The sequence below is a fragment of the Falco cherrug genome, chromosome 4 (assembly GCF_023634085.1).
Source record: "Falco cherrug isolate bFalChe1 chromosome 4, bFalChe1.pri, whole genome shotgun sequence".
Classification (NCBI taxonomy): Eukaryota; Metazoa; Chordata; class Aves; order Falconiformes; family Falconidae; genus Falco; species Falco cherrug.
This window is the reverse complement of record NC_073700.1, coordinates 62,043,491-62,067,733: the sequence shown is the minus strand read 5'-3', so window position 1 is coordinate 62,067,733 and position 24,243 is coordinate 62,043,491. Positions and strand designations below refer to the sequence as shown.

Sequence of the window (24,243 nt, the reverse complement as noted above, 5' to 3'; positions counted from 1 at the left end):
CGTGTAAGATATTATAGATGTGCCATCTTGCACTTCATACTACATTCTGATCATTTTAATAAAAGTACACACCCCTGTTTATCTTCAGAGTGAGAGAAGGGTCATTCAAGATTCTTTATCCTTGTACGTAAAAGACGTGCTGATTCATTTTTGGTCTGCCTTGTTCATTGTATCCTCTTTCCAACTCCAAAATCTACACATGCTGTAGTCCAGTCCAGGAATTATAGCTAAAGCAGCATACCTGTTTCTTATTCACATGGCTGACACATAAAATAGTGCTTGTTCCTCAGACCAGTGCTTTCTAATCCCTCCTGTTTAGCTCCTGCTGTCTCTGCAGTCCTGTAAGAATGGTGAAAGGGAGTCTGAGCTCTGATAAATTCTTCAGTAAACCAACTGTACTAGTCTGCTAGAATATCTTGATCTTTCATATGCTGTTACTTACTACTTTGAGAGAGGTGGATTTCCTGGTTGCCTGCCTCCTTGGCAGTACAATTATTATCAAGAACTCCATTAGGATATTTCATTTTGCACTGACTGCGGCAAATCTGGTCTTCAGTATGCAAACCTGGGAACACAATCACATTTCACAGCGATATTACAGATCAACTGAAATTGTAGAAAGCAAGGCAAATTAGGGTTTGTTATCAGTGTAAAAACTGAGTCTACATAAAGATCTTTACATTCTTTGTATAAATATTATTTATAATATAAATAATATTTGATAATGTTGAACACAATGTTTGAGAAACCAGTTGTTAGACATTAGTCTGCATATAATTTATTTGTTTATGTCAGCTCCACAGCGATGTCTTTCCCACAGCATTTATGTTATTCTGTAGTTCATTTTATAATACTTTTTAAAGTCCTTTTCTCTCCCTCTAGCTATAATGTGTTCAGTGAAGCCAGATGGAATTCCTCAGCTCTGTAAAACAGATGAAATAGGAGAACTTTGTGTATGCGCTATTGCAACGGGTACATCATATTATGGACTCTCGGGCATGACCAAAAATACTTTTGAGGTAAGCTGACCAAAAAATGCTACATAAAATCCTTCCTTTTTTACTTTTTCTATTTCAAGATAGTATTTGACATTAAATATTCATAGTAATAATATCAGTGTAGCAGTAATAATCAATGCTCGTGGCTTGGGACCTGTACTCTCGCCAGATAATCTGCACTGAAGCCCATTTCATTAAGTGCGATAGTAGATCTTTATGTGGGTTTAGTTTAGGCTCTGAAGAGCTTTTACTTTAATTTTGAAAGAAGATACCACGGACTGAAACAATCAGAAGGAAAGCAGCAAGAAAGATAAAGTTAAAAGGTAATACTGTACAAGTCTATGAGCTAGCTACATGCAGAATTTGATTGTTGCAAACAGTAGGAAGGCTGCTGGGTGTCTTTAAAAAACAGTTTCTAACATTTCCACAATGCAGCCAGCATTAAAGGCTTGCATTTATACAGAATCCTGACAGATGTACTCTCCAAGAGGTATCTGAATAGGAAAGATACCTTTTCCTAATTAGTCCCTACCTGCTTTTGTTTGAATTGCCTTATGTAAAAGCCTTTTTACTTTGTGGAATCTGTTTTCCAGTAGGTTTCAGCTCCAGTGCAGACAGCTGTATTGATAGCTCTGTTGTACCTGCTCACTTGTTATCATTAACATCTGCTGAAGCCAATATGACAGGCTGAACAAATCAGAGAAATACTGAAAAAATTTGAACTGAGATTTTTATTAAGTTCTGAACCCTTCCTCTTTTAATATTGGAGAAGAAAGTTAAGAAAAATACATTTACATTTCCCTTAACCAATGCTCTGCTATTTCCACTTTTAATAGACCAAACATGACTAATATCTCCTGCAAAATGCAGATCTGAATGTTGTAAACACTATACATTAAATAATTAATGGAGATTAGTGGATACAATTCTCCATCCCACTATTGAAGCCAGGAATCCTACTATGCTATTTGATCTGAAATTTGTTGGTAGCTGATTACTGTGCTACAAGTACAATTGGCAATACTCAGTGTGAATGATAATCCCACATTTGACATATTTCAGGAAAGAAAAGTTCTTACATTCATTTTGTTGCAGTTGCTGTAATTATAAAATCATTCATAATTCATAACAGGGTCTGCAGTTTAACAGCATATTTAAACTGATTTAGACTTATTCCTGATGGTAAGCAAATAAATTGCCATTAAGTGAACAGGATGACTTGTTTTTAAAGTTAAGTATGTTCTTAGGAGCCCTCTCCAAGTGGGCCTCTTTTCTGTTCTACTGTGTAATTCATTTTGCAGGTCTTAGAGAGTCAAAAGATTTTGTGTTCCTGAAATGAATTATTGCTGAGGATGTATAAATATTAACTCTGTTCAGTAAGAGTCACCCATGGGCATCTGGCAGCAGAATTTGGCCTTCCTTTTTAGATGAACCTTGAAGGACACTATATAGCCGTGGTCTTCCACTTGCCATTTTCTTAAATAACTTGCCTTTAGACTATTTCAGTTTAAAGAAGCAACAGCAGAAACTGTGGTTGTGTCAGAATGCAGCTCAAAGTACCTCGCATGCCAGAAGGGTAACACTGTGCTATTTAGAATAGCAAAAGCTGTAGGAACCTGTCCTGCGCAAGTCATGTATGCGTCTGGTGTTCAGACATCCAGAGAGGTTCTGTATAGGGCTGTATTTTCAGTTCTAGACATGCTACAGAAGGTTTTATCACTGGTATTGTGAGGACTTAATTGACCTTAGATAAAAATGTAGTGAGCTGCAAGAGTCATTAATGTACAGTACCTTAATATAGCTGCATTTCTAGCCTGCTTATTTTTCTATACTGTACTGGAAACGAGGATGAGGTACTGAAAAGAAGCTCTGCTGTACTGTAGATTGTTTATGATTTACTGTTTATGATTTAATCTCTCAGTAACATATGCATAGCACTTCAGGTTAGCTGCACTCTGCACAACTTTTTTTAATTATTCTTCAGTACTGTTTATGTTGATTTATATATTTTTTAAGGTCATAAATGATTTACAGAGCCATGATTAGGGAAAACGTGTATGGTAAACAAAGTGTGATTGAACTTGCTGGAACTCAGGTACTGAAAATTACACACACTAGTCTAGGAGTTTCCTGACACTCCCTTTACAGTCAGTGAAGAGTAAAGAGCATCACTAGCGACCTATTTACTTCATTCCAGAAGAGCCATCTGAGAGAGTATGCCTGAAATATTTCCCAGCATGATCTCTGTGTATAGAATTCAGGATGTGTTTCTTTGTCTTACAGGTGTTTCCTATGACCAGTTCTGGTGGCCCGATCACTGAGTATCCTTTTATAAGGACTGGACTGCTAGGCTTTATAGGACCAGGTGGACTTGTCTTTGTTATTGGCAAAATGGATGGTTTGATGGTTGTCAGTGGAAGAAGACATAACGCTGATGACATTGTAGCAACAGCACTGGCTGTGGAACCAATGAAATTTGTCTACAGGGGAAGGTTTGATCCTTTCTTTTCTTACATTATCTAGAAATCCTTAATTTGCTTAGACCAGGTGTAAGCGAGCCAAAATGCTCTCAGAGGGCAGTGCCTAATCTGCACTGTGGTTTCCCTCCATTGCTATTCATTTTGCTAGAACGAGGAGACAACAGGTGGGAGCCTAAGACAGTGTTGAGGCAGATTTTAGATACCAAGATCTGAAACTGTGATTAAAAAAATTTCCAGTTGAACAGCTGGCTAATTCTAAAGGTGTTGACTCAACAGAACCCTTTCTGTCCGAGTTGAACATTTCCAATACACATAACACTGAAGTTCTTGAATATGACAGCAGTTCCTTGTGTGACTTTCCTAACGTGCTGAAATTGAGCAGGAAACATCTAAAGCTTCTGAAGAGCCTAATGCAGTAACATGCGCTCCTACTTTATCACACAGCAGACCTCTCACAAAATGATGTTGCAGTTCTAAGATGGAAGGTGCCTGTGTTGGCTGTTATATAACGGCTTAACCTTGGTGTGACCCAAATTTAGTGCTTTTCGTATCCCAAGAAGGTTCACTTCTGCAACCCTACTGTGACATTATGCCTGTATTTACATGATTCTAGAACAAAGCCCCCTGTTTGTCCTCCAGAAATTACCTAGAACTGTTCTTGTTGCTTTTTCCCCATTAATAAAATACTAATTGATGCACTAGTTGTCTGACTAATAAATAAAAAAGTCAGTTATGAAGGATTAACTTAGAAGAAAGTTTTTTCCATCTGTCCTGGCACTAAATACTTTTCTCTCCTTCTCTTCTATAGAATAGCAGTGTTTTCAGTGAGCGTGCTGCACGATGAAAGAATAGTTATTGTTGCTGAGCAAAGGCCAGATTCCACTGAGGAAGACAGTTTTCAATGGATGAGTAGAGTTCTCCAGGTAAGTTTCTTTATGTATGTTTGGATGCTATTTTTTTCCTGCTTTATATTCTTTGTATTGATCTTTCAGGCCCCCAAGGTCACTGACATTTGTCTTTGAGTAATTGTAAGTCCACCTTCAGTTGCACTTGCACCTAATGAGCACAAAATTAGATTCTTCTGAGTGACAGTTCCTATCTGGGATGCACAATCCAGAAAGCGATCCTTTTCCTAATCAAAATGCTATAAGAAAACAGGGATGAATTGAAGTAAGCAGTAGCAAGGAAGGAGTAGCATATGGTTTATAAGGATATAGTAATTCATTACTTCAGAAGGGTAATGAATAAATATATTATATACTCTTACTGTCAAAAGCTACCACAGTCTCTTACTAATTATCAGCACTGACATGGAGCTGACCTCATCAAAAGTAGATATATGTATCTAAGCCAGATCTCCAGTTACTTTTTCTTAATCAGTGGGACAGAAGTATATGTTTCTAGTGCACCGTGTTGATAGCTGAAATAAATGGTATGAAACACAGCCTAAAAATGCTGATTTCTCTCCACTGAAATGAAGGGTAGTGATTGCTTAGCTCAGATCTAAGTATCTACAATGTGGTTAACTGCAGAGAGGACACCTATTGCAAGGAATCCCATTCCAGCTGTCTGGTGGTTCGTGTAAGGTACATACCACTGTGCTGAAACCCACCTTGGTGGTGGTGTTTGACAGTTTGACCAGAAGACAGAAGCTACTGAATGCTAAAAAGTTCTGATCTTCTCCTTACATACAGCAATCCAAGTTAAGGCAGTATCATTACCATAATCAAAGTTTTTTCAACTCTAATGTCCACACACAAAAACTTAGATACTTTAGATAGCAGTCATCTTCCATCTCCTCCATCTCCACAGTTAAGCCAATTCTTACTCAAAAGTGATAGGTTTAATGGAGATGTAGTCAAATTAAATCTGTCTGTTGCTACCTTGTGAAATGGTCCCACCTCTGTCTGCAGCTGGTCACCTGTTACTTCCATTTCCCTTTCCTACCTGCCTTTCTGTCATTCTTCAAGGACTCTTCTCAGGTAAATATATTGCAAACATCCTTTTTGTTTTACCCAAAGCCAAAGAAGAAGATCCCACACATTTCAGAGAAAATGTTTTAATTCATTATTGCTTTTTTCTGGATAAGAAAGGGGATCTGTCTACCGTGTCTTTGAAGAAACTGAAAAATAAGTTTTTATCCATCTCAAGACAGCTTTATCTGCTCTCTTGATTTAAAAGATAGCTACATTTCATACAGCTAGAGGCATTTCATATTCACAGTACATCTAAATTATTACCAAGAAAAGCTAGAATGTCTAGCTTGTCCATCACACAAGAAAGCCTTTGAAGCACCTAGTAGCACCTAGGGCAATGGCTGTAGAAGGAAAGGCTTTTGGATTGCCCGTTTCAGTAATTTTTATCAGGTAGCAAGCTCCTAAGGAAAAGGTTGAAACTCTGGACTTCTCCTGTTTGGTCAGCTGAGCGTTTTTGTGACTTTTACAGAAATCATGTCTTACAACATCATAGCCAGTAGAATTCAGTACTGAACGCTGTGGGAGCCCTGTGTCAAGTTACTCCTGCCAAAAGACAGTTCTGTTATTCTGAGATGATCAAGTCACAGCAGTGTCTGTGAATGGTAGGTCATATATCAAAGTATACACATGTGTGGCTGCTTTCATCACCCATGTGTGAAGTCTGCAATTCTGGCATGCTTCACTATGTGAACAAGAAGTTTCTGGTTCCACTTCAGCTGAGAGCAGAGATGGAAAACAGAAGCCAGGAACATGTGGGATGCTTTGTGGCTCCTTCCCTATCACAGTTTTAATGACTTATGTCAGGAAGTGGTAACCAGTTGTATCTGAATCGTCTGCTAGTGATGGGCAACATAGTGATACTACCCTTGTGTCATGACTCTCAGTGACGACGATGATAACAAACTTGACCAAGTTGCTACTCATTTCTGATATTTGTGAGACTTGTCTGGCACCTTGCGTGTGCTGCCCTGTGCCAGCCCAGCCCTGCACTGCCTGCTTCTGCTGTTCCTTGATGTGTCTCCGGCGTTTCTTCTCTAGAGTTGAGCTGCAACTATTTGCAGAACTTCTTTCCAGTGGGTTGCACATATTCTGACTTTCCCTGACCCTTCCTGCACCTCAGTAGAATGCTGAAGGATGGTAGAGCTGCTGTACGTACAGGACTATGTTGAACTGCATCTGTGTGTTTTAGGAGAGGCATGGTTGGGAGGGAGTGATCAGGCTGGGTATAGAGTTTCTTGAGAGTACTGGAGGAGGAGGAGGGTGTTTTAGTGACAGTGTGAGTGAAGATCCCAGGCCACCCAGGAATCCAGTCAGATGGATCTAGATACTCTATTCATCTCCCAGGCTGCTGCAAACTATTCTGACCCTTGTGGTTCCTGTACCTGGCAGGCTGGATGTTAGTTTTACCAGTGCCAGTGCAGTGGCAGGACTCGACAGGACTAGGCAAAGCTAGGAGATCTACTGCAGAAATGGAGAGTGTCTGCCCAGAGAATTATGTCAGAATGAGATGTTTTCTCAGCTTGAACAACATAGCAGTCTGGACTTTCTGCAAGTTCTGGTATCTCTAGTCCATTTTCTGAATGAAACAGAGAGACAGAGATTTCAGGTACTCTTTACTTCCAGCTGGACAAAGAAATTTCAAAAAACCAAGCCATCTCATCAAGAGGCATAAATGCCAGCAGTATTAAAGTACTCTTCTGTCTCAAAATTTTAAGTCTCGGTTCATCAGTGCTCATCCTTGTGAAACAAAGTCATTCCCTGCCTCAGAAATAGGCCAATATGAAAGGTGACAATTTTGAATGACCCATGACATTTTATCAGGCATTGCGCTGCAGATACAGCTATCAAAGGAGACAGTTTGGAAGTCACTGGGTAATCATTATATACAACGACCCTCATCCCACCCCAGCTGGGTATTGCTTTCCGTTCACCAGCTCTAGGAGCCACACTGTTTTACATTTGAGTAAGAGTGGTCAGTTGCCTTGTAACGTTTTTCCTTCAAGCTGATGTCAGGTGAGGATCCTATGATTTATCACTGCTTTTCAGAACCTACAAATAACATTATGATTAGGAGGTTATGCTGGTGTCTGCCAGAAACATGAGGCATTGTGTGTTGTCTGTCATATATATCTTGCTATTGCTGATCTTTCAGGTAAGGTGTCTGTAGACCAGCAGAGAGGTCTTCCGATACTACCGTGAGATCTACCACTACTACAACTGCAATGTTTGTAAAAGGAGTAACTGCTTTATTATTCTTTCTGATGAAATTTTGCAATCAAATCAATAAAAAATGAAGCAAACAGAAGCCAAAAGCAAAGCATTACTTAGAGTGTCTGTAGAAGTAATCAGTAATTTATTGGTCTACATTTAAGTACATAACTATAAATGATTATTTGATTCTCAGAACACAGATTGTATCTTCAAGGCAATAGACATATGCATTAACTTCTCTCACAGTTAAAAATTAAAATGCAAGTTAAGTAAATTATATTTTTGAACATTTAACTGCTCATTAGAGATGCTATCTGTAATTTGTTTCTCAGTCTGCATGGATGTCTGAAGTTGTTTTTCTGACTCACTTGCTGCACTTCTTTTTATTACTGATGTAAGGAAAATAACCAGTTAAAATGTGTATGCAAATAAAATCTAAGTGCATGGATATTCATGTTTACCTGAATAAATTACATAGATACTGTACGTTACAGATTTTTTGAAAGTGATGGAGTTTACTCCACTTGTCAGACAATGAACATGATTACTATAAGATTCAAAGATACTTATTTTTTCAGGTTTTCATTCAACAGATTTTTTTTTCAAATGGATAGTTTCATAGTTTTCCCTTATATTGTTGTTATTTCCCATTCCTGCCTGACAATGGTTTACACCTTAATCAGGGAGTGGAACAGTTACTATCTTAGAAAAAAAAATAAAAATTTGTAAGTTACATACATCAGTAGGTGTATGATGATAGATGTGCAGCCTCTGAAATTTTTCTTTGCTCTGCAAGACAGAGTAGATGTTAAGTTGATAGGAATCCTTTGAACTTTAATTCCAAGAAGTGCACAGGTTAAAATCAGTTTCACATGGGCTGCCAGCCCATCTTAGTAATAAATCTCCAGGATATGTGCCACTAATGTGTGCCTAGGAGGAATGCCTAGGTAGCATTTCTTAATAGATTTCTGTGTATTTATGACCAGGTTTTTGTTTGCTTTTTTATCTTTTGGAATGAGTATAATAACATCAGTGTTACATTTCCGTCCACCTGTTCCCACTGAAAAGAACCTCCTTATCACTGACATTACTGAAGTGTCTTTCCATTGCCAGTTAATTATTAGGGTTGTTTTATGCAGTAATTCAGTACAGCATGTGCTTATTAGAATGATGAAAAATTAGCCTTTCATTAAAATTGCTTCCTGCTTTTTTTTAGGCTATTGACAGTATTCATCAAGTGGGAGTCTACTGCTTAGCGCTCGTACCAGCAAACACACTTCCCAAGACACCACTGGGAGGAATACACCTGTCAGAAACCAAACAGCTCTTCTTGGAAGGATCGCTGCATCCTTGTAATGTTCTGATGTGTCCCCACACATGTGTAACAAACCTGCCTAAACCAAGGCAAAAACAACCAGGTAAGACAAGTGAAGGCAAAGGGACCATGACTTAATGGTATGTGTTCATGGTACTGTATGGAGCAAAATCAAGTAACTGTTAATGTAGGTGAGAATCGACTCAATCAGCTGTTCCTGTTAAATATTCCAGGTGTGTTAAGGACATCATTGGTTTTGGCAGAGGGTAGGACTTTCACAAAGAGTGCAAGGAAAAATGCCTCACATATCTAAGTTCAGTAAAAATGACGACATTTTTGTCACTCTACAAGGCACTGCTGAGACCACACCTGGAGGTTTCGCAAAATCCGAGTCAATTTTATTTAAAGAGGATGGACTGAGATCAAAACAGAGGAAGATAAAACCTTGGCTTATTTGAAGGCTGAATTTGTGAAGTAAAAATAGAGAGGAAGAGGACTGTTGACTCTAAATAACAGTGTTGGAAGAAGACCAGATACTTAAAAACTGGTCATGAATAAATTAAACCCAGGAATGAGGATAAAAGTTTTTACCCGAGTAGGGAGGTTCTGGATTATTCTTACAGCAGGTATATTTGAGGGAAAACCCTAACTAGTTTTGAGATGGTTCTGCCACACTTTATGAAGAATATTGGATGAAATGGTACAGCAAGGCACTGACTCAAGAGACTGAGAAAGCCCTTGTCGCCTACTGTAGTCCGGTCACTGGTTACTCATGCCCAATGAACAAGCTAATTTCAGCAATTTTTTTACTTTGAAAAAAGCAGATTTTAGTGCTCAAATTAATTTCAAAGTTTTCTGGATCTATAGCCTCAAGTTTAAGACCTGAATTCAGCTATATTAGACCAAGTGTTGATTACTTTCCACTTTGAAAAACAGCTTGGAATATGAAGTGCTTTTATCCTCTGGATCTCAAATATGGGGGCTATCCATCATGACTTCAGTGCAAGTTTGCCAAAACCATCAGCTTGTTTCTTTATTTAAAACCTTTAGACAAATGTCTCAGAAGTCAAAACCATAATCTCAATTTGTGGATACTGGGTGCCAGAGGTTAACAGTGACTTCCACTAACTTAATGAAAGCAATGAAGCCTTTAACTGCAGTGCTCACTTCAGTATTTCCTTGTTGCTGCTTCACAAAGTGATCAATTAATTTGGATCAGTGCAGTGGAGATACTTATAGATACATTATGTACACGTTTTGTATCACTATGTTAAAACTAGTGCCAGGAACACAGAGACCAAACTGATAGCATCACATTCTCCCATTTTGCTTAGTTGTGACATACCCAGAGGACATTTCTTTCCTATTTTTAAAGTCGAGTAGTCTGCAGATATTGTTAATTGTGCATTATCTGGTTAGTTTCACATCTTGTATTTTGACACTTATACCACATACCATCACTGTGACAAAGCTTGGACATCACAGAATAGAAGTAAAGCCTGGTATCAGTTGGTCAGCAATCCATGCTGGAGAAGCAGAAAACAAATGTTAACATAAGCATAAATGCTATCTGTGAGATGGGTATTTTTCCCTAATGGCAGCCACAAAACATAGTGAAATCAACCTCATGGAGAAGTGTCACCTGTGGCATCTTCCTTTCTTCTAAAGTTAAGTTATTTTTCTTCTATCTCTACCTTGTGCTAAATAATTGTGCTATAATATATTTTATTATATGCACCATCTGCCTTCCTAGTCCTTGTCGTTTCATGTCTATAGCATTACGGAGTTGCTAGTACAGATGCAACTTAGCCCAGGGAACAGAAGAGAGAAATAGGAACATTGTCCCTTGCAGCCTGAATAAGTCTCATGGTTTTAGGCACTGGAATGGGCATGCCTAAATTAGGAGCTGAATTTTCTAAAGATTGCTAATAGCAAGGCAGACAAGATGTGTCTCTGGCTGTAGAAAGCCCATGCTAAATGGGCTCCTCAGTTAGATACCTTTAGAGAGGATGAATCCAAGCCTACGTATCTTCCAGCTACTTCAACCAAAGTTTGTATCAACAGAGATGTGCTCAAGGTTTGATGTTGTGGCTAGCAATGAGGAAAATATCATGGAATGCAAAAGAAATAAAAAGAATTTTCATCCACAGGCAAAGGATTTTTATTGCACTTAGCACATTTCTGCTTCATTCTAGAAATTGGCCCTGCCTCTGTGATGGTGGGGAACTTGGTCTCTGGAAAAAGAATCGCACAAGCCAGTGGTAGAGACTTGGGGCAAATAGAAGATAATGACCAAGCCAGAAAGGTAAGCTAAACTTTCCTGATATGGGTTATATTTAGCTAGTTAGCTTCAGACGCTTAGCAATACATAGGTTGTATTACTACTATTGCAGAATTTGTTGGTGGGGGTTTTTTAATTCACGCTAAAATATTTGAGACCCCCCTTTAGAGATATATATAAAATAGATGTGAGGGTGGATCACTGCATTTCATTTGTATGGATTTTTTTTTACAAATTTGCATGGGACAACAGAGCAAACATGGTGGAAAGTGTTAATGGGGCTTCTACCGCAAATCACCCTCTATTACATCTTTTTTACTAGTTCAAGTGTAGTCCAGGGAATTTTCTTTGCATATATGGTCCTGACCTTTTTTGTTGTTATTTTGATCCTGTAAAATTAAGTTGAAATTCAGCTCTTTTGGGGGCTTATGTGAGTAATTAAATTAGTAAGTTCTAAACTGTATAAATATTTGTATATTTATAGTAAGAAAAAGAGAGGAAGCTAAAGAAATCATGCTTAAATTCAGAGAGATCTGTAAGAAATGTTTTATTGCTTTGAAACTGTATGTAGCAATATATCATAATAACAGCAGTGGCTTTACTTCCAGAGAGGGCACTGCTACCATGCAAAAGCGCCTTGCTTTAAATGTGTGATGACAAGAGAATTAATTCATGTTTAGTGCTTCTGGGTAATGATGTAAAAGGTAGCATATAAACAAGAAAGACATAGCTAAATTAGCAAAAATAGTTACCTGGTTTTTAAAGCCAAAAAGTGTCATTTAGTGTCATGACTATCACTCTGCTTTATTTTAGTTCCTCTTCCTCTCAGAAGTGTTGCAGTGGAGAGCTCAGACCACTCCTGACCATGTGCTTTACACTCTACTCAACTGCAGGGTAATAAGCTCAGACCATTACTCTGACAGGCTGTGGTATGGAAAGTGGCGCACTGGTATTTCAGCTGTACCTCCTTGTGCTATGGCTGAGCGTGACCTTTCTGTTTCTTTTTCCCATTAATACTCAGCTGTTATATTTAATGTTCACTGAGGCAGAAAGAAAAAGAGAATAATCATTGCCAGTTGTCAAAATATAGATTGCTTTTGTATCAGACAGCATGCCTTACACATTTCTCATTTCTTTTTCCACCACATATGTGTTGTGGGTGAGCTGACACTGCAAATCTATCTTAATGCTGTTCATTCCTAAACCAAAGAGTAGTATAGTATTTAATACTGCTCACCATCCTGATTTCCAATTTGAAAAGCACAACCTTGGCAAAATCAAAGCATTTCCCAAAGTAAAAAAGTGATTGTTGCTTTTGAGACTGAACCATCTGGGAGGGGTGTGAGAATGGGGAAAGGAGGTAAAGAGAAGTATGTCCAGAATCCATCCAGGGCTGCAGAGGTTTACTAATAAATCTCTGTGCATAGATTACCTGAGGTGCCAACCTGGCACAGCATTTCATTGCTTATCAAAAAGGAATTAATGCATGTCATGTGGTACAGAACTTGTCTTTACTAAGAGCAGGTGATACAGACTTTCTAGAGGATTGTAGATGACAAACCAGTAATTCCCAAGACTGCTGTAGAGAATGAAAGTCTGATTTGAAACCATCCCACCACAATACATCTAGGCACATCTGTCTAAACTGGGAAACATTCATAATGTATGAGGGTCTCCAGGAGAGGAGGGGCCTGGAACAGTGCTACTCCCCTGGGCCCCCTGGAGTAGCTGGTGTTGTCTCAGCCCATGTAGTCCCTACGCAACTTGGGTGGGTTCTTAAACCTCCAGTAATTTGTGAACCTCTTCAAAATGACCACTACTGTGTTTACAGAGTATGCTTTGCCAGCCCAGATTACAGTGCTGGTACCAAAGTTCAGTTTGAGGCTACCAATAAGTCATTAAATAACCTTTTTTAAATCCAGATTAATAGCTCACATTATGTGAACATGTGCAACTTGACAGATAATGGTAAAGTACTAATGTAGTTGTCTGTGGCAAAGTAGAAAACCTGAGAGGTAATGCTGTTTATATATTCTATATTACACCATTAAATTAGTGCATTGTTCTGGCCTGTAAGTTAGGAGCAAAGATGCTGTGAGAGTCAGTGATACGTAATGTCCCATCTCCTCCACACAGGCTGTTGCTTTTGAGCTTTACATAAAGTCAGACTTCCCCTGCTGGCAGAAGGGTTCAGACAGTAGGAGGGACAGACAAAACGTGCAAAACAAGGATTAACAAAATAATTTATTATTACATGGAATTGAGAAATAGTTGAATTTTGAAATTCAGTTTCACCACTACTCTCGGTGTGGAGCATCTTAACATGTGAAATTTGTTTGAGATATATAATGCTTCATGGAGAGGAGAGATTTAATATTTTATGGAAAGGAGTGGCAAGTTTGATGGGGCTTAACCTAGACAAGTTTTATTACCCATCTTGAATTTTAGTTCTGGTTTGTGACTTTTCGCTCTTTCTCTTCTGTGCACATTGTCTGTACACTTTGTTCTAAAACATCCAGGCATCTTGCAGTGGATGACTAATAGAAATCCACTGAGATTAGTGTTTTCCTGTAACCCAAGCTTTCTGAGAATTTGGAATATTTCAAAATCAGCGCAGGACATTGTTTTTAGTGTGTGTCACAAAGGATTGCAACACCTTTACAGTGCAGGACAGCTCATATAAAAGACCTAAAGGGAATAGTTGCCTGGTGCTTGCCAATGATTCTTGTCCAACAGCAGGATTCTCCTTCCCTGCACTTCATAGAAACACTGTCTTTCCACTGGTTCATATGTAAAGTGCCAGGAGTCTTAAATGATTTCTTAAGTTTACGTGATTTGCAGCAATTCCCTTTCTTTGTCAGTGAGGGCTGTGCTTCTAATGTATGTGGGGATATAAAGGGTCCTTCTTCCCATAACTATGCAAACAGGCAATTTCTTGAAAGAAGGAATGAAGAGTTTAAGCACATTCCTACTGGCAGATCTACAGTGACAAGGACACCCAGACCTTGGCCATATTTAGGGCTGGACAGATGGAAGCCATCTCCAGTCCAGCATCCATATAGTCTAATGTGTCTTTAGAGGAAGCTTTCTTAGTGAAATGATCTCCGCATTGTTCAGAAGACTGATTAAAATTGCTTTTCAGTAAGTATGGTTGCTGAAGATGCTGAAGAAGAAAGCTAAGCCCTGACTTTGTCCTTTTTATCTTCAGTTGGATTGTCCTCTTTGTTGACAGTTTATAATTAAGTTAGCGAATGCCAAGTGATGCTGGTAACATGCCACTACTTCCAGTACTAGACCTTTGTCAAACTGCTCTCTCCTCTCTGAAATTTGTGGTCAACAATACTGCAGTGGGGGGATGGGGATGGGGATGGTAGATAGAAGCCAGCAACCAGGCCAAATATTATTCCTTGCCTTGTTAAAATAGAGTGTAAAGAATATTTGTTTAAAACGGTAGACCTTCTTGCTTTCTCCCTTAATAAGGATAGCAATACAATATTTTTGATTGCATTGCACTGCATTTTTGATACATTATTCTTTTTAAGCGTGTGTATATATATTTACACACACACACACGCACACACACCAGTTTTTTCAGACTCCCTATTTTTAAGTGAACTTAGTGCTTGTGATAGGTGCCAGGTGTATCACAACAGTTCCGGAGTCTGAAATCCTCTCTTTCCACAGAACGGGCGCACAAGCAGAGGTGTAGCCCTTCCCATACTGCCCTGTCCCTTTATCTCAGCCCAGACCTGGCCAGCTCAGCTCTAGGCACAGTCAGTCTGTCCTGCACGTTCATTTTTAGAGTTCTCTTCTGCGGTGTCAGCTGTGATAGGGAATATTTTGATAGAGATGTATATATTTCTCTAAATGTGTATTTGTGTGTGTGCATACATAGACACGTATATATATTTAGGAAGCGTGAGAGCTGTAATGCTCATCCAATTTAAAACACTGTATCTGTTTGATATTTTTGGGTTAGCATTTTTTGAAGTGGTACCAAAAGCCAAACTGTAGTATGTTGTCTCTTCCCCTTTTTTTTCATGCTCAAATTCAAGGAATGCCTTTCTTCTCTATTTCTTTTATATGCATCTGCTTAGCTTTTGTTCCAGGCTAATTCTTTTCCCCATCACAAAGTATTGTTTTCTCCTGTGTCTTTTGTCTCTTGTCTTTTATTTCTGCTGTGCCATTTGGCTTTACTCCAGCGTGTAGACAACAAAGTGCAATTTTCAGGATTGCTCTCCACAGATTCTCCAGTTTGCTGCTGAGACCATAAAGGCACGTTCCTGGCTGTAGCAGGAATGCTGCCTGTGCAGCAAGGGAAGTATAGGTTACATGGGCAGGCTATTAGCATACTACTGTACTCCCTTGATTAGAGCAACCACACTGGTGGGGGCAGAAGGGACAGAGAAAGGAATAGAGAATGTTCCTCTGCTTTACAAACATCTTTTTTCCTTCCAACTACAGTTTGGAATAAGGCTGGAGGTTTCCATATTTGAGTTGATTGTATGGCATATTGTGGCTGCACCTCATCTAGTTAACTTCTGAGGTGCAGAGGAAAAGAGTTTCAGCACATTGTATTGTCTTCTGTGATATTTATCTTTCTTCCTGTGCAGGGAACAATAGCCAACTCACTAACATGTGTCCAGCTACATAAACGAGCTGAGAAGATAGCTGTCATGTTAATGGAACGGGGACATTTACAAGATGGAGACCATGTGGCTTTGGTTTACCCACCAGGTAAAGAACTGACATGTCCTGTACCTTGGTAGTCCCAAAAGTTTATCAAGATCCTTTAGACAGTGCTACACTGGTGATGGTAGCAACCTGTAAATGATGTTAATTGGTAAAACACAAAATATTTTCCTTGCTTGCATTTCTTTGAACTTAGTCAAACGTATTTAAAAGAATTTCTTTTAGCATGTGCACATAGATATTATTTCTTTGTGTTCAGTTTAAGAATAACTTGTGGTTTTAAAACCTGTCTTTTATAAGCAGTCAAATTTAATTGCTGCTTTTCTTTTAATTTGCTGGAAATACGCTATTTTATGAGCACACACTTTCTGCTAAAATATTCCATCTGCTGATTGTTCTTAGATTCACCTGTTGAATTTCCTCTTGGAAGTGCTGCATTTCATAAAGATAAAGCAGCAATACCTAAGAAGTAACCCATGATTTTTTAGAGTAGAAGTATGAAGAATAAATAACAGATTATCAAGAAAATCCAAATTATAATCACTCTTTTCTCTATAGATCTTTACCCTAGATGGCTCTCTGTGGCTTGGATTTTCATCCTTTGACGTAAAAACGTTAAGCTCGTGTTAACAGTACCATGTTTGACATTTGCTTGAACTTATTTCTGATCCAGTGCTGGTTGGTTGTGTTTAGCTTTTCATGTGTGTTGGTGAAATAAACAGTCTGATTTAAGCTCTGTTTTGTGACATTTGGTTTGTAAGAGCTGCAAGCTACGGGTTAAAATCTTTATAGGAGTAATTTCTCAATGGTTAACATGAAAAAGTCTTCACAAAAGAAGACTAATATTTTAAACGTAAGTTTGTATTTTCGGTATTTTTCTGTATTTCAGTTCCCATGAATAAAACATTTTATTGACGGAACAATAACCTACCAGTACTGCAGATCCTTTTCCACTGAAAGAATAAAATGGTGCCCATTGTCATCTTATCACAGCCTGTGTACAGCACCAGGGAGCTATCAAACAACAGTATTCAACAGATCTTTGTGCTGTTGTCTGTTCAGCCTCCTTAGAGAGTGTGCTGTCCACAATCTGTCACCTGCAGTCAACATTTATATAGAACAACACCTAATTTTATATTAGAAGCAGGATTTCAAAATCATTACTCCTTTTTTTACTGTAAAATTTCAGGTAGATAAGTCAAAGCTGCATATCTGAGGTTTAAAATGACATGAGAAAGAGAGTATTTAATGAAACCTCCAGATGTTCTTTCTGCAGCTTATAGGAACAGGCATCATTCTACCTCATCCTTTTTCTGGGGCATCCCTCTTCTTGCAGACTCTCATTTGTCTATAAATGTAAATTTAGGAAGATAATTAATCTGTAGAAATCAGTCATTTTAACAGGTTACTTCCAGTTCATAAAGTGGAATTCGCCTAAATGATGATATCTGCTGGCAGCTTTGTGTGTTGCCTTTGGTTTTTCATGCTCAGAAGAACAGTACGATTGAAAGGAATCAGTGAAGCTGAACAAATACTGACAAGGGGCTAAAAAAGAAGTCTGTTAAAGGGCTTAGTCGCTCATTTAACCTTCTGAGTTGAGTTTCAAGTAATATTTATGCTGACATGGGTGTCTGTGATTAAATGATTTGATTTTCAGGGGAGGATTTTTGTTTTGTTCTTCATGCAGGAATAGACCTGATTGCCGCATTTTATGGATGCCTGTATGCAGGCTGTGTGCCAATAACGGTTCGACCTCCGCATCCCCAGAACATAGCTACCACGTTACCTACAGTGAAGATGATTGTGGAGGTGAGCAGACACCTGAAAGTGCACAAGCAGATTAGATGAACAATGGATTTGTGTATTCTTTAGAAATGGTAACTGATCTGAGTGGGGATGCAGGTTGAAGAGTTGTATTCCTTCCAAAGATTCAGGACTTCAGTGTGTTGCAGAGTCAACACTGCTTGGCAGCACACAGCCTTCTGACTTCCACTGTCACTTTTTGCCTCAGTTATGCTACTCCTTTCAAGAAATACATTTGAAGTACTTTCTTGTATTTAGCTGTATGCCAGTAATGGTAGGATTCCTCACCTGGCAACACTACACTGACCATTGAGAAAAATCCCAGTGGAAAGCTTAGTTGACCCGATGGTGATTTGTGCTCAGCTCTGTACATCTAATTGTTTCACAGTTTGAAGCAATTTCAAAGTTCTCTTGTGAAGATGGTACTTTGTTTCATCCAGAGAAGTGTTACTGGGAGTTTTTCATTCAGTGCTTTCTTTTGATATTTTGGTTTTATCTGTTGAAGTTTAGACTTTGTTGCACATAATAAGTTCGCTGTGCTTGTTGCTGAGGGAAATAAAATGATTGCCAAGAGATAACCTTTTATATCTGGCAGTCTCTAATCTATTGAATGGAATTCTGAGCCTCTGAAAAAACAAGTTGAAACAAACATGATACTAACATTTCTAATTAATGCTGATATTTTCAAGTAATAACTACTAGAGGTAGTTATAATTTGTGACTTTCCTTATGGCATCGGATGCCACAGAGGATCAGTAGAGGTATGAGAAATAGTCCTATTGTCCCCTGGTTTCTCATTTTTTAGTGTTTTGGCCTTCACAGTTTTTAAGTATCAGTTGTTGAAATTATAGAAATTATGTAAAATGTGTTGTTTCATTTTTCCTTTGATGTTTAATAGCCAAACTATAACTGTTTGGTTTCATGATGAAAAACTAGGACAGGTCTAATCTGCCTTGTAATCATTGTCCCTTCGATAGACTAAATGAAATGTTGACTAATGCCAGTTTGACTTAAAATCCTCTCAGCTCTGTTTTACACAAGATTTTCTTTCATTTTGGAGAGGGATGACCTTGTAGAAATCAAAGTATTGAGGCATTTCCTTCATTGCCAATTCAGCCATACAAGTTTCCTGATGTGATGGAGTCAAAAGCCTGCTCTGACATGCTATATATCTACACAGCATCTTTTGAAGTCAGTAAGAATGACTTCTGAGTAAAATTTGGCCTACATAATTGTGTCCTGGTGATGAACTGGTAGTAGTAAAACACAACTGAGCATTATTGAGCCCCATCTAGAGCAGCTACTACCCTGTAGCTAGGATAACTTCTTTCTCCTTTCCATCAGCCCTACCATCCCTACATGTTTACCTCTGAATTGCTATTATCCAGGCACAGACATTCTGTATTTTAGTGAACCTCCTGATATACCACATAATGTAATTCCTGAGACATCTGGTAACCACCAGCTCTTGAAATTCCTTTTGTTTTATTGCTTCATATGTCCCAAATCAAGATTTTCATAGATTAAGATTAACTACATAAGAACTGCCTTTCCTTGCCATGACAGTGACATGACTGCATTGAGGGATGCTGCAATGGCTTCATTTGTTTTCATTTTTAGCTTGAAGTATTTAGTTTGTCCATTCAGGAAAATCATGGGGTTAGAGGAAGTAAATAGAGCTTGGGTCAGTATTTCTATGCTCCTGATTTCCTCACGTGCTCTATAAAGTTGACCTTCATGAGATTACTGTCAACAGAAGCTGATCTTTTCTGCTCCATGGTAAAATTTAGTGTACATATGGTTATTGATTTCCTTAGGTTGAACACTGGCAATTCAGTGTGCAATGAAATGTTTCAGAGTCCTTAAAGAAAAAAATACTCTTAACAATTTTTGCACAGATTCTCAAAGTTCAGGGAAAAGAATAATGATGCTGCCTTTCAGTTTGTCCTCTGTACCACCTTCAGTGATTAATAGTGTTCATGTTTATGTTTGTCTGAATATTTCCTTAAATATATTAATTTTTGTAATCAGTGAGAAATATTATTATAGTTGCTACTTATGATTTTTTTAAAATAGCAAATCTAGAAGGAGAATACCTTCAGCATGTGTCATCTAAAATTCAGGGCAGATGGTATTTGCAGTAAACTCACCATTTCATTTCTTAGTGCCATTTGCACAATTTCTGGTTTAGAGCTACTCATGCTGATATCAGAAGAGTTCCCAGTGGTTTATCACTAGCACAAGAACTGGAAATATATGGCTAACATAAAATTGACTTAAGATAGTAAAATTATTCATATAAATGTCAGGCTAGGTTTTGGTTTATGTGAAAATATTGTTTATCAACCAAGATATATTACCATCACATAGGACGTGTTTTGGTCATAGTCTTGTGCACTGGCATTCTGGGTTCATAACTGATATAATGTGTTGGAAAAGCACATTCTCACTATTAAGGTGCCTTCAGTTTCATTACAATGCTCTTCTGAAAGTGCTATTTTCATGTAATTTGTAAAACTCACATGACTTTGTCTGCTTTGTGAGCTGCATTTTTTGTGCATCTTTCTACCTCCTGATTGGAAAACATAAGGCTAATATACCTGTGTCCTGTTCTGGCAGAAAATAAATCATGATCTGGCTCATTTTCATGGGAGAATTAATCAGTATCCCATTGCGTTATTATTTATTTCTTAAATTCCTAGGTGAGCCGCTCTGCCTGCTTAATGACTACACAATTAATATGTAAATTGTTACGGTCGCGAGAGGCAGCAGCAGCAGTGGATGTCAGAACATGGCCTCCAGTACTAGATACAGGTGAGTACTAAGGCTAGGGGACCTCTGTGTCTTCTTTTATCATTGTATTTGTCAAGCACTCAGAGGTCTATCTGTCGTGGGAGTAAGATACACACATTTTCTTTCTCTCTTTTCACTAGACGATTTGCCAAAGAAGCGGCCTGCACAGATCTACAAACCTTCTAACCCTGAAATGCTTGCTTACCTTGACTTCAGTGTCTCCACAACTGGCATGCTAGCAGGGGTAAAGGTAGGGACTTGCTGTTAAAGCTGGCATTCCTGCTGTCACTCCTGGCTGGCAGGTGGTACATTGCTCCTGATTTATAACTCCTCCTGATTTTTGGTAGTAGACATTGAATTGCTTCCTACCTTGCTGTCATTATTTGATTCCGTTAACATTAAATTAGTTCTTCTGTACTCACTATGGTACTGTGTGTGGCGAACTGAGCCCCTTTCCTCCTCCTCAGACTAAAAATTTCATTCCAGTACCCCTGTGGATAGACTACTAGCTTGTCTGCCTGAAGCATTCTTCAACTGATGCATCCACTGGTTCCATTTAATGAAGGAAATGAGAATTAGTCACCCTTTTTCTACTTGTTCCAGTGCCCATTCATTGTTTCCTCCTTATCACAACTCAGTTACTGGCTATTGGTTTTCAGTATTCTCTTCTTCATGCAATTGAGGTAACTGCTGATGTCTCTGATATATTCACTTGGTACAATACTAGATTAAGCAGTAAAACATTAATTGATGCATTTGTTTGATAAGCTCAGGCATGTTGAGCTCTTTAAATCTCTGTTCTACCATTTTTTCCAACCCCCTAGCCACTATTCATCAAAAGTGTTTTACCTAGCTGCTAACTTACATATTACTCGCAGGCAGAGGCAAAATCACTCTTTTATTCTTACCTTTTACTTCCTTAGGCCTGTCTGGTTTATATCCAAGGATTATGATTCCTTCAGCAATCTCTGCTGACATATCAGACTTATGTCCTATATTGAATTCCTCATACTCTTTGGCATCATCCATCTATTTTCAGAAGCTGTCAGCATACTTTATAAACAAAGAAAGCATCATTTTCTCAGTTTTCAGATGGAGAATTTGAAGCACAGAGTGGTGAAGTGGCCAGCTCAAAGTCAACTGACAGTTAAATGGCTGAGCTGGCTGATGGTCACATACTGGACACTCCTGGAGGATTCATTTCATCTGGAAGATTCTTTTCATCTAACTTCAAATAGCTACAATGCCTACATATGTGGACTGGTCATTTGACTCCTCAATAGACAACAGAGAGAAGCAGGGACTTTTAGGGTGTAATTTATCTGAGTTGCCTGAAACATCTATTTTTGAGTGGGGTGAATGTCACATAAGTCTTCATTTCTTCTAAAGGGGGCCTTAAATGATTGTTTCAGATGCAGTCATCAATATTAAATCAGGTCTGAATCCCACCTTATCAGACTTGCAGAAATGACTACTAGCTATGCAGAGTCCATTTCTGGAGAGTTTCAAAGATGGTCAAAGGCAGGGCAAGTCGACAAACTTTTTCTTAATGTGGCTAAAGGGAAATGCAGATAAATCTGTCAAGGAATTAATTAACTTCTGATATCTGGGTCAAAAAGCCTCTTGATCACTGACTCAGCAGGTTTGTGTAAACAGTTACCATCTACTAGATCATCACTAGTGATTAATTTTTGATAGAAGGATCGTAAGAGTCACAAGGCTTATATTGATAACACAGTGATGCTAAATTATAAAGATGGCTAAACAATTTATGTGGCTTCTGAAAAGCTGTTGTTTTGTAATCACTGGAAGTAGTAGATTCCAGTTACATTTACTCTGAACTTTTTCAATAGTTTGCACCCAGTGTGGTGCAAAAATTCACAGTATGAAACTAGTTCTGGACTTGTAGAGTTCAGTTTGGTCCTGTGTGAAAAAGTAGTCTTGATTGAGTTAGAGTTAACAGCGTATGGGCACCTGTTTTGAGCCTGTCCTTTTTCATCACTTGGAACATGTCCAGCCTCAGTTATGGCTCGCGTTGGCAGTGGAGACAAAGTCACTTCTGGAGCTTTATTCCCATTTACCTTAAGATCAAATAAATTTTACCTCCCAAGTGCCTGTTCCACTCCATTGACTCTAACAGTATATAAAGCAGGTAGCTCAGTATGTGGCAGAGATCAAAGGTTAGATGAGTTAAATCCTATCCAGGCTGTATTTCTAACATAGGTCTCTTTTTTGTTATTAACAAAGAGGACAAAGATTGAACGATGTAATTCTGTCCCCGCTGTAGTTAGAACTTCTAAGCCAAGATGGGTGAGTGTGGGAAACACCCTAACATAGAAAAATATTCAGAATTTCCCTTTGATCTTTTTTTTGTTGTTGTTGTTTCTATTTTCTGCATGTTTTATCTCTGAGAGCTTTCCTACCAAGATTTTAAGAGCTTGTTTCTCAGTTAGAAGCTGGATAACATGAAGACATTTTACAGAAACTTTACTAACTTTACCAAGGGTCTTTATCAATGAATTATGAGGTCCTTAGTACCTTTTCACATGCAAAATCCTCTTCAGTTTAAGAAGTGCATTGGCATTTTTTATTTATTGTACTATGAAACGTGTACTTAGAAATATATTACTGATGATCAGCAAAATACTTCACTGAGATCCTGCAGTCATTTATTCCTTTATTCTTGCAGAAAATTTAGCTTGTTATCATTAGCTTTGCATAAAGCTCGGAGCACATACTTAAACCACTCACAGCTTTCTCCCTAAATCACTTCAAACTTATTCATTCTGTCTCCCCTCCCCTTTCACAGTTATTTGGATGCCCTCTTGAAGGAGAATTATGCTTCCTTAGATATAAATTACACGTGTGTTTACATAGAGCACAACATCAATATTTATTTGTTTTCTTTATCCTGTAACTGATTTAAGCACTTGGCGCAGTTTGGGAATGAGCCTTCTGAATGACATAGTCGATCATTTTAATTACTTTGCTGTTGTCTTTCAGATGTCTCATGCAGCCACTAGTGCCTTTTGTCGTTCTATTAAGCTGCAGTGTGAGCTTTATCCCTCCAGAGAAGTTGCTATCTGCTTGGACCCCTACTGTGGACTTGGGTTTGTCCTCTGGTGCCTCTGCAGGTGAGATTTCTTCTCAACCTTTTAAAATACTGTTTCTGTTGTACTATAACACAACAAACTGGATGATGTGAATCATAAAAGGACAGGAAGAACAGACAGTTCCTCTGGGACTCACATAGGCAATTGGAATTGCTGGAAGCTGTATGGAGAGTGCTGTACGGAGAATATGCTTTCTTTGAGCGGGGCATGGCCGTAGGTATTTAGACTTACAAGTGCAGAGCATCAAAAAGGCTGCTCATTGACCTCCTGCTGTTTTACTGCTGTCTCTGCAGAGTCTGGCTAGTTTTGTTTGATGAAGACAGAGCTCTACCAATACTACCTCAAGGAAGTGGTTTCGTGATGTACTCTTTTTTTATTCTCTAATCCGAAAGCACAAGTAGATATTGGGGACTTCCTCATTTGTGGGACTTATGGATGTGATTTTTGCAGAGACATGGAAGTATGTTTTCTTGCAGGATACTTCTATGGCAGTACCAAAGCTGTCAGAAAAAGGCATTTCTAGTGAAATGTGAATCAGCTTTTTTCTTTAACAAGGAGTTTAGGAATTTAACAGTTCTGTC

At 38.5% G+C, this 24,243-nt stretch overlaps 1 protein-coding gene across 4 annotated transcripts in view; it reads left to right on the top strand.

Moving 5' to 3' along the window:
- DIP2C (disco interacting protein 2 homolog C) overlaps positions 1 to 24,243 on the top strand; it is a 325,146-nt gene that overhangs the window by 251,704 nt on the left and 49,199 nt on the right. For all 4 annotated transcript variants that reach the window (XM_055708852.1, XM_055708854.1, XM_055708853.1 and 1 more), the window contains 11 exons: positions 883 to 1,019; positions 3,282 to 3,490; positions 4,287 to 4,401; positions 8,882 to 9,083; positions 11,176 to 11,285; positions 12,075 to 12,155; positions 15,875 to 15,998; positions 17,641 to 17,762; positions 20,459 to 20,570; positions 20,690 to 20,799; positions 23,553 to 23,683. In XM_055708852.1, coding sequence (XP_055564827.1) covers positions 883 to 1,019; positions 3,282 to 3,490; positions 4,287 to 4,401; positions 8,882 to 9,083; positions 11,176 to 11,285; positions 12,075 to 12,155; positions 15,875 to 15,998; positions 17,641 to 17,762; positions 20,459 to 20,570; positions 20,690 to 20,799; positions 23,553 to 23,683 — 1,453 coding nt within the window. The remainder of the gene's footprint in view (positions 1 to 882; positions 1,020 to 3,281; positions 3,491 to 4,286; positions 4,402 to 8,881; positions 9,084 to 11,175; positions 11,286 to 12,074; positions 12,156 to 15,874; positions 15,999 to 17,640; positions 17,763 to 20,458; positions 20,571 to 20,689; positions 20,800 to 23,552; positions 23,684 to 24,243) is intronic.